General features: G+C 42.0%; 1 protein-coding gene across 1 annotated transcript in view; it reads left to right on the plus strand.

Annotated features, from left to right (window-relative positions):
- Positions 1 to 11,025, plus strand: part of LOC106816323 — a 16,475-nt gene extending 5,450 nt beyond the window's left edge. The window contains exons 2-6 of the mRNA XM_014820905.1: positions 49 to 198; positions 2,343 to 2,405; positions 3,114 to 3,179; positions 7,250 to 7,369; positions 10,893 to 11,025. Coding sequence (XP_014676391.1) covers positions 122 to 198; positions 2,343 to 2,405; positions 3,114 to 3,179; positions 7,250 to 7,369; positions 10,893 to 11,025 — 459 coding nt within the window. The 5' untranslated portion in view covers positions 49 to 121. The remainder of the gene's footprint in view (positions 1 to 48; positions 199 to 2,342; positions 2,406 to 3,113; positions 3,180 to 7,249; positions 7,370 to 10,892) is intronic.
- The last annotated feature ends 414 nt before the right edge of the window (positions 11,026 to 11,439 follow it).

Here is an 11,439-nt window from a genome sequence, read left to right on the forward strand (position 1 = left end):
AGTTTTTATATTTGGAGTAATATTATCCATTGTTTATCAAATGTTCAGATTCTATGAACGACAGTCAGCTGTTGGCGTTGCGTCAACAAGCTCTTTTCAAGGAGTACTGACTTCGACAACCATGGGTGCCGGACAGTTGGGGCGGTTTTCCGCTGCAACCACTGCACTCTCGAATGTATCATCAATAGGCAAAGAAAGGTATCACATATTATAAATAAGAATTTATGTCATAAGTTAACAATGTTATTCATTACAATTTTGTTATTGGTTTGCTAAGTTGGTTGTCAGAGCGAGTAATATTATCCATTGTTTGTCAAATGTAATGACACGAAGGCGAGCGAAACGAAGCGAACATTTCACTTCGAAGAGCAATGCCTTCTTTTCAAGCTCGCTTTGAAAAGAAACATCAAGACTCATATGAAGCGCCGACTTTCATATCCTATTGATATATATTTTATATCTAACCCACCCTTAATATCTATTTCATATCTAACCCCCCTTCATATATATTTCATATCGATTTGCCCCCCCCCCCCGGATATCTCTTTTATATCACGATATTAATGACATTAAAGTTTGGAACGCTCCTAATGGAGTGTTAGCCCATCAACATCAACCATTCTACAGCTGTCATCTGCTAGTTATCTGTGAACTATCCCACGCTGCCAAAAATAGTTATTTCATCTAGCTACATACCTTACATAATGCGCGCGTTTGTTGACATATAGCTTAGTGACAGCAGGCAATGGGCGGTGTTTGTGCGCTGCAATGGTAACCTGGTTTCTCAAAATTTCTCAAGTTGCATGGAACATTTGACCAATTTAGTGGCGTCAATTAGTCATGGATATGTCACAGTAAGTACTAACAGTAGATGTTTCACATGCGTTCACCCATTTTGCACACAGGCGGTCGATCATTGTGAAAAATAGAGAAACACTGATTTATCCATTTCGATTTCTAACAGCAGCCAATGTATAAATGGATATTACAACTCGGAATAGTTCAATGGTAACATATTGCTTTAAAAAGCACGTCAGGGATTGTTATTAGGTGCCGTATTTTATCAGTTATGTTTCTTTATTAGCTACAATTTTTAGCTCACCTTGACATCGTCAAGCTGAGCTATTGCCATGGGTGTCGTCCGTCCGTCCGTCCGTCCAGCCAACGATAACTCAGGAACCATTTGACCCACATGTTTGAGATTGGGTGTAGTTGTTACTGCTATGTTCCCATATGGAACGTCCTATTTTGGAGCACGCCAGTCGGCGTACTTTCGAGCCACGGCGATTTTTTGGGAAAATGGAAATTGTCATTAGTCAGTTCAGGTTGAACGGATTTTGCTCATTTTTGGTATGTGAATGAATAAGGGTAGGGTTTTGAATTTATTTAAAAAAAAAATTATGCAATTAGAGGTTTTATGCAATTTATGCAAAAAACGCAGCATTAACAAACAGTCTGTGGTGTCACACTCGTCTGTTCGTTTTTACAGATTTCATTGAACATATCTTTAATGCAATTATGGTATTTTCTCTCCAGCTGCCGATAAAATGTCTTTTTATCATTAGAGTAAAGTTTTACAAAACATGTCGGAACGCAGCATAGCCTATTTATTTCGAATGCCATCGTGATAACGTGGGTATAGCGCCATCTACCGTCACAAATTGTGATTCATTTTGGTTTATAAATTATTATTGCGATATACAGATGGCAACCGTGTGCTACCGCCTAGAAAAACTCATACGAAGTAAACACTTCCATGCAACCAATTAACCTTTGACAAAAGTTGTGTTATGGGCAGGGAAACACCATCGTCACGTGGTACATAGCAGCTACGTGGAATAAGCGTATCCTCTCAATCTTACACGTTACACATCAGGAGCTCCACTTTTATAGGCATTTCATAAATCTGGATATTATAAAAACGTTATTTGTGGTGAGCTACAGTGTCATTGACACTTTCATTAATTTAAACGTTGTGACTTGAATTTTAGGCAGTTTTTTTCATTTCTCTCGGTAAATATGAAACTTAAAGAAAAATCTTGATGTGCTTTTTTGGTACATATTGTGCTTAACCTGTCGCTTAAAATTATGTATCCTCACTCTTTCTGGAAATTGAGATATATCCACAATTCCATTTTTACATAAAAACATAATTAGGTGCTGGAAATTTCATGAATTTTTTTGGCTTGAGCATAGAGATATCTCATCTATACAAAAAACAAGTAATTGATTCGATTCGTTTGTCAATAAACGTTTAATCTTTATTAGAGCAATACCTGCGAAAAGGGTTGAGAGTACTTATATCCTTCATGGTGAATGAGTGTTGTTCTTTTAATTTACAGCAATGAGGGAAGCGTTTCCGGTGTTGAGCCTATAATGGAAAGTGGTAGTGAGACTGCAATTAGGTGAGTGAAAAAGACATTAACTAGTGAGAAAAGGTACATGAACTATGTCAGTCTTCCAGACTGACCATTTAGCGCCCTTTATTTATAATCGGTCTGTATGTTTCCACCAGTGTTGTAGTCGAGTCCGCACCTCCCGAGTCCGAGTCCACACCACCCGAGTCCGCGTCCGAGTCCGCGTCCGAGTCCGAGTCCAGTTTTGATAAAAAAAAAGGGGGGCACAGACTGACAAGGCCACTCACTTCAATCAAAGAATTTATAACAATTTATACAATGTATGTAATGCGCGTATACACTGTATTAGCTGTGTTTGTGTGTGCGTGTGCGTGTGCGTGTGCGTGTGCGTACGCGTGCGTGCGTGCGTGCGTGCGTGCGTGCGTGCGTGCGTGTGTGTGTCAGTGTTGTAGTCGAGTCCGCACCCCCCGAATCCGAGTCCGAGTCTGAGTCATTATCTTCCGAGTCCAAGACCGAGACCGAGACCAAGGAAAACGGTCTCGAGGCCGGTCTCGAAGCCAAGACCGGCCTCGAGACTTACAACACTGGTTTCCACCTGCATTGCTCGCAACGTGGCATTTATTTTTTCATTCATTTCACAGATATGCTACATATCAGCATATACCAACTAATTCAAGTAACATCAGGGGTTAATAATGACACCTTACATTATTACATTATTAACCCCTGGTAACATGTATACTTTGTCACTTACAGCAGTGAGCGTATAATATCAGCTGTGGAGACATTGGTTGGATCAGCAGTGGAGTCCAGTGAGAAGAGGTAAATATTTGTGAGATGACCTTCCCATCAGCCATTGCAATTTGTAAACATACCTTCCCAGTTGGTTTGTATCTATATCTTTTTTTTCACATATCTTGCAATTCCATTTCTATTTATTTCTAATTGAGCCTTTATTATACTTCCTGATTATACGTTTTTCAGACCCCAGCCATCTGAAACGCTTACAATCACATATTTTACTTCTCTGTATGATTTTTTTGGACAAAAATGGGTCGACTCAAGAAGTATTTATCGAAATATGACCGTCTTCATGCAAGACGGGCAAGATATAGTGCTAAATATGAAGCCCTCTCGAGTTTGAAAGAAAAATGAAAATAACGCCTAAAAATACCGCATTTCCTTGCACATTTTTCTGTATTATATCATATTTTACTTGTTTTTGTTTCATGAAAATCATCATGAGTTGTCATGAGTTGCCACCACGAGCACACAATTACACAATTTCCTGATTACACAATATTACATACAGTATTAGAGCGAAGATACTTATAGTTACGACATCGCGATTCGCGAGCCTGCAGCAGATTGATTTTGGGGTTCTCTATCTCATTTCATTGTACACACTCCTTACCCTGCGTTATAGGCTACCTTGTTCTTACAGCTCGGGAGGGGGTGTTTACAAATACTAAACTTAATAAACAGGATAATAGGGCCCTTTTGTTCTCTCTCCCTCTCTTTTTCCCTCTTTCTGCTCATCTCTCTCAAAACACAAACACACTCTCTCTCTCTCTCTCTCTCCTCTCTCTTCTCTCTTCTTTCTCTTCTCTAACTTCCAAAGACACAACCCGGTCTCTCTCTCTCTTCTCTCTCTCTCTCTCTCTCTACTCTCCTTTTTCTCCTTCTCTTACTTTTTTTTATATGTTTGTTTGGGTGACAGAGGCAAGAGGGGTGATTTTTAAACCAAACCCCCCCTGCGTACGCCAATGCGCTAAGGTATATATAGTAGAAAATTTGTAGCCTGATAACAAGGCTCAAATCATGCTACATTTATAGAGCATCGGATTTTGTAGCTGATACAATGGTACACATTTTTACATATATATTAGGAATCGCAATCTGTAGCTGCATAACAATGGCTTACAAATCTGCTATGTATATAGCCCAACGAGTTCTGTTAGATGATAAAGCTTAAAATCTGCTACATATATTAGGATCGAATTCTGTTAGTGATACAATTGGCTACAAATCCTTTTAACATATTATATAGGCTCGAATCTGTAGCTGATAGCAATGGCTACGAAATCTTTGTCATATATATAGGCATTCGAATCTGTAGCTGAGTACAATTGGCCTAAAATCTTTTAATCTATAAGTTCGTTCAAGCCTGTTAGCCAGTACAATTGGGCCTACAATTCTGCTAATGTATATAGTTTGCGGCAAGTGTGGGCAAGGTTGCTATATAGTTTGGCAATGGTGGAGCGGACTTGCAAACTTGAATTATTAGGCCTACGAAAATGTTATTTTCATCAGTTTTCTTACATGTGTTTGGCAAATCAAATTGTGTCTTTGTTAAACTAATAAATGATTATATTAGATAATTTGATAGCCCATTAGGAATATTCTTACTAGTTTGCCTCAGTTATATACTCGCATACGCCACAATGCATTTTAGAATGTGTAGTTGAAATAAGGGATGTTTTCAGCATGCGACAATCTTGAGATTGCAGCCAACTAGCAAATCCGCAGGTTTGGCAGCCACTATTCACTGAGACGTATCTCAAGATTGTGCAAATTTGCTAAGTTTGGGGTACGAAAGGCCATGCATGCCGTGGCGCGCGAGGTTGACACTTTGGTGTCTTCCAATCCAGCCTACGCGCCACAGACATCTGACATACTTTTAAGCATTGGGAACCATTGCACCCACAAATCGCGATCTTCAGCGCAACTAGGCATTCTGCTATGGTTAAAACGGCTTTTCTACGTAAGAGTTTGCCATAAATACGAACTAACCGACACTGTTTAGCGCACTGCGGCTATCGTCCTTCGGTTGCAATTTCGCATCTCGTAATCATCAATAAGCCCGCCTTCTTCGTTGAGTGGACATGAATGGGGCGTCACTGACGTGACAGATACTGTACCTTACGTCTTTAGCCAGCCTGTTTTACTTTTCGTAAATATGAAAGTGCCCGCCGTATGCTTTCAGCATCGAAGTGGAAAATTGTTAGGCATTTTCACCGCTGTCGGAGTGAAGAGTGCGTCATATCATTGCACATGAAGTTTTTTATTCACAATTTATATTATTCAAAATCCCTAACGCACTACTCGCATTGTTTTAGTTTCAATGAACGTAGCTGATGTGTGTGACGTCTTTCCTCCCCGCGGCTTTTATGCTTGCTTAGCGGGCACCTCGAAATTGACGTAAACTAAATAAAAATGAAATCTAATCGGAGGCAGGCACCTTCGCAAAAGCGTGTTTGGTTTAATATAGCTTACAACAAAACAACCCCACCTCATTAAGACTTACGTAGTTCTGAGATTGATAACCTCGTAATTTCTAGCCTTGGTTCTTAAGGTGCACGGAACTTTTACAATTTTGTTGGTGTCAGATTAGTCACGAGATATGTCACAGTAAGCTACTAACGTTATATATGTTCACTACGTTCAAACCTAATTTTGCACACAGGCGGTCGCATCATTGTGAATTGTGAATATTTATTTGAGACGTTTCCAAATGTGCCTGTTGATTCAACAGTCTGTATACGTCAATGCACGTGCGGTCAAGAGCCATAAAACTCACACATTGTCATTCTCCTGTTATTGTTTACGCCTGAATGCGTGATTGATCAGGGAGGGGTGCATATTAGAGGGAGACATTTTCTTTGGGGTTCCGAAAAACACAATTTCACATGGGCCATTTAAATTTGAAGCTCTGCATAATGGACCCCCAACAAGCCCTTTGACTGACTAGTCAAGAAATTTAAAGGTCTGTATATTGCTCTTATTTAGCCGCCAATAGTTCTTATTTAGAACAAAGTATTCATTGTTATTTTCTAAAACTACAGACCATCTGCTGACGGCTGTGGTGACGTGCGCCGGGCCTCGTCGAATTTGGCGCACGTCTCCACTGCGGACAGCGCTTCATACTTGAACATCCCCACGGTCGCGTGCGCATATCCCGCGGAACTGCGCATCTCATCCGCACGCAGCGCTCAGGATCAATAGCAAAGCTGTGCCACACAATCGTGTATCATGTCTCTCTGGATTATTTTAGCACATATGCAAACTCTTTATACACTATTACAGGGGTACTGGTATTATTGCGCCGTGTTGCGTAAAGATACTAAGTTGATCCATTCTTCACCCTACTGTTTTACTCTACAATGAAGGCCTTTCAATTTCTGCAAGAATTGTACTGCAGGGTAGGTGAACTGCAGAGGTGGCATTGTTGTTATACCTTCGCCCAACGGAGTTGGAGGAGGTTATGTGATCGGTCTGGTGCGATCGTGTGTTAGTGTGTTCGCGCGATTGATATTAGCGAGCCAGCCAGCCAGCTCGTAACACATACATGTTACATGCTGGCAGAGGTATGCACTCTCCGTGAGTGCCCTCTGTCTAGTTTTAGGTAGGCTGTGTGCAGCGTACCTTAATAAATTATAATCTATAGAAACAAAATTTACTAAGTCTTGATCCCTACTAAATACAACAAACCAGTAACACAGAATACAGCACATGTGGCAACACAATCTCAACGTGTGTGTGTGTGTGTGTGTGTGTGCGTGCGTGCGTGCGTGCGTGCGTGCGTGCATGTGTGTGTGTGTTTGTCTCTCCGTGTGCGTGCACGTGTATGTGTGTGTGTTTGTCTCTCCGTGTGCGTGCTCGTGTGTGTGTGTGTGTGTGTGTGTGTGTTTGTCTCTCCGTATACGTGCACGTGTGTGTGTGTTTGTCTCTCCGTGTGCGTGCACGTGTGTGTGTGTTTGTCTCTCCGTGTGTGTGCGTAAAGTTATAACCATGGGTGACGAGCATAGATTTAAGCCACTACTCGTCACCAATTTCACTTTTTATAATTCTGGCGATGATCTAACACTGTATTAAACAATGTTATCGGTTAGGTTTCAAGAATCAGTGGACCATGACTTTCGTAGACGTGACCTGAACAGATCAACACATGTCACATGTCATCTGCCAGCGTCACAGTTGACAAAGCTGTCGGGGTCAGGTATATCTGTGAGGTAAGTTTCGCCTCATTACTAAAGCCCTTACTGCACTAGTTAAATTATATTAATAATTAATGATAATGAACTGCATATAAGTCATAATTAAAGATTTCTAATGATTTAAAATTGGTACTTGTTCAGTGTTCAAAATTACTGTATACGCCATATTTTTCGCGTACAGATATTTTCGCGAATTCAGACTTGACAGACAATTTTGCGAGTGGTTAATTTCGCCGTCGGTGAATTATGAAATATTTGGTATTATTCGGTATGAAGTATTCGCGGTCGGGGACGCGTTCGCGAAATTCGCGAAAATTAATCCACCGCGAAATATACAGCTTATACAGTATTTGATTATATGTGGTTAAAAGCCCTGCTGCCAGCATGTAGTTGTTGAGTAATATAAACTAGCTCCATCAATGTAGCGTATTGCTCCATTAGAATTTGGCCCAATATATTTATTATAATTATGTTGAATGTAAAGACGAAAGGCAAAAGAAGCACTCTGTATTAGAGCTGTGCGTCGGATCCGATAATCCGAATCCGATCCGATTCGGATTCGGATCGGATTTACAATTTTTAAAGAATCGGATTCGGATTCGGATTCGGATTCCACACTTCTCTCCCGATCCCGGCGATCCGAATCCGAATCCGACAGCATTTTTGAAAATCCGACTCCGAATCCGAATCCGACGACAATTTTCGTGTTTGTGTTGTGTGTGTGACAGAGAGAGAGAGAGAGAGAGAGAACCAGAGAGGGAGTGTGTATGTGTCAGAGAGAGAGACGAGTCGTGTGGCGTGTGTGTGTGGTGTGAGGAGAGAGAGAGGTGTGGTTGTTTTGTGTTGTGTAGTGTGACCAGAGAAGAGCAGAGAGGTCGTGGTATGTTTGTGTTGTGTGTGTGACAGAAGAGGGGGGAGAGAGAAAACGAGAGAGAGGGAGTGTATGAGTCAGAGAGAGAGAAAAGAGAGAGGTGCGTACGTCGCGCGACGTGTGTTTTGTTGAGAGAAGAGAACACAACCCCCACCCCCCCCTGAGAGGGATGTGTGTATTGTAGTCTGGAGAGAGAGGGGTTTGCGGCGCGCGCCCCAAGCGGCGTGTGGTGTGTGGAAGTTGTGTGGTGTGAGTGTGTGTGTGTGTGTGATGTGTGTGTGTGAAATTATCTGTTTGGGTGTGTGTGTGTGATTGTGTCATGTGGTGTGTCGTGTGTGAATGTGTGTGTCTGAGTGTTTGGGCGTGTGCGAGAGAGAGAAAGAGCAGACCGTGTTGTGTTTGTGTTGTGTGCTGCTGGACACAGAGAGATAGATGAGAGAGAGAGGAGGCGAGAAAGACCGAGGCGCGTTGAGAACCAGAGAGGTGCGCATAATATGCCTTTGCGCGTGTGTGTGTGTGAGAGAGGAGATGAAGAGATGAGAGATGAGTAGGAGAGAGAGGTCGTGGCGCAGTGTGTATGTGTGTGTGTGTGGTGAGAGAGAGCAGCAGAGGACGAGAGAGGAGAGAGATGTGTTGAGCGTGCTTTTTCTGTGTTGTGTGGTGTGCGCGCCCGCCGCCCTGCGCGTTGTGGTGTGGTGTGTGTGTGTTGCTGTGTGGCAGTCTGTGTGTGTGTGTGGATGACTGTTGAGAGAGGAGTGAGGAGATGAGAACGAGAGAGAGAGAGAGAGAGAGGTTGTTTTGCAATGTGTTTGGCCGTTCGGTGGGTTGACAGAAGAAGAGGAATACAATAAACCAACCAGGAGGTTCAGGCAATGAATCAGCGAAAGCCGTTGGACAACGTTGGATGGATTATCGTTCCAGATTCACCACCCCCTGATCATCCCGTTCTTTACGGTTCTTACAGTCCCTGTCACCCCATCCCTTTTTGATCTCACAACCCAAAGTTGATGTTTGAACAAATTATAACACGAATTTCTTACGACTGCATGGACTCTCACACAATTTACCAATATTCTATGTTCGAGTTATTCGGGTCGGATTCGGATCCATGGATTCGGTATCGGATTTAGCGATACACTATCGGATCGTTCGGATTCCTGGGATTCAAAAAATGCCATCGGATTCGGACATTCGCGAATGCGGTATTCAAATAGTGCCGATCGTATTCGGATTCGGATTCGTGATTTTAAAAATGCCCTTGTCGGGATCTGGTATTTTTGACTGTTTTCACTTTGCTCGGATCCGACGCACAGCACTACTCTGTATGGTGCTTTGTTAGTGAAATTTTATTGTTGAATCTGCAAACTACTCACTTGTGCGCCTTATCGTAACATGTAGTTTTCACCTTCCAAGTGCAAACTCCCTCCGTTTGCTGCCGACTCTCTCTGTTAGAGGGCATGGAGGCCAGTGGACTCCCTAAATCAAAACTCTACCCCTATCTAACTTCTACCCCTGCTTGTTGTTGCCGTACTAGTACGTTTAAATTGCCATTTAATTGTAAACCAAATCCAATGTGTAGTGTAATGGTAAGGGGGATAATTGATCTATCTACCTGGCGTCTTTTACACACTGCTCTAAATAATGTGCTACAAAGTAACACAAAGTTGTCATTTTGGTGTGAATACGTGAAAGACGCATACATATTGGGTGTGCTTCACCGGCTTGGGTTCCAAGTGCCACAGGGTGGCGGGGTTATCCACCTCAGGAGAATAGGTCAGCTACCTTTTAGGGAACATACTGATGCATGGGTCTGTAGGCACCGTTCTAAATCAATAAATGTCATGTCTGGAAACACCACTTATCACAAATAACATATCTACATTATATGAGCATTTGACAAATATTTTTGCCTGTTTGGTATTTTCTATGGCATGCGTTTATTATCGAAAATCGCAGTTCATGGTTGTAAAGAGAAAGAGAATTGGAGAATTGTGTTTCTGACAGATTGAAAAGATTGCTTGAAGTGACTAACAGTAACAGCTTGGAATCGTGAGAAAATTAAGTAAGTTGAATGTCTGTATAAATTCTGAATCATGAAGGGGCAAGTTTATGTCATTTAGAAAAGGCTGTCCATTTGTAGAACTAGATTCGTTATATTAGTAGAACTTAGTGTGACCCAACCGTTCAAGGGATCATCTGTACATACAAACAGCGTGAAAGATCGGGAAAGCCAAATGCAAGTTAGAGAAACAGAGTGCAAAGCCAGAGAGTTAGTTTTGCAAAAGCTAGGTGCTGAATGCGTACGACACACACACATGCTTTTCACGTATATATTTTTTGTTTCAATGGTAAGAGCATAGCATATCAGGAATTTTGATGTGTGAAGAATTGAATGAACTAGTTTAGGAAAACCGTTTATTTATGTACAAGGCCTGTAAGTGATCGAGGCAGATATGGATAGGCAACCCTCCGTCATGGATACCCGTCTCGATGATTATCTAAAAAAATTCTATCATTAAACTGGAACTAACATTTGCTCCACAGGTGGGCTTGCCAAGGCATGTCCCCATTGTCATAGGAGGTCAGCGGAGGACGTAAATGACGTCGTACGAGTTGCGTCCTGAATGTTGATCCGAATCCTCAGACATCGGTTCGATTTCGTTGCAGGTCAGAATGCGGAACGCCCTCGTCGAAAAGAAGGTTCGCGAGGCAGGAGTGCGAGCTGTTGTTTGACGTAACGGACGTACAGCCGGGCGGGTGCTTCTTGGAGTGTTTGACCGAGGCCAAGTCGACGAGATGAGCATCGGTGTCGGCGTGAGCATAGTAGGACTGTTCGCTGGGATGATTGCGTTGGCTGGCTTGTTGTTATTAGCGGGCAACTGGTTTATCTACACCTCGTTTTAAGACCGCGGTTTTTTTCTCCGATATGATGGGCACACTATGTATATACACATTACACAGCAAGTGCTTATACTTAGGCCAAACAAAAAAATAGGTGTGTTTCCTATTGCATCGAAAACAAAAGTAGGGTAGGTAGGTAGGGTTTTTTTTATTTATTTTTTTATTTATTTTTTATCTTCGTTCCTAATATCGGCCTCTGTGGCATGCTATAAAGTGGTGTATAGGTAGGAATAAGTTTAGTAAGCAAGTCGCAGAACGTGTTTGTATAAAAACCGGAAGTTTTGTCTGTCAGATTTTAAATGGAAAAAAACAA

This window comes from Priapulus caudatus, unplaced genomic scaffold, assembly GCF_000485595.1.
Source record: "Priapulus caudatus unplaced genomic scaffold, Priapulus_caudatus-5.0.1 Scaffold1349, whole genome shotgun sequence".
NCBI lineage: Eukaryota > Metazoa > Priapulida > Priapulimorpha > Priapulimorphida > Priapulidae > Priapulus > Priapulus caudatus.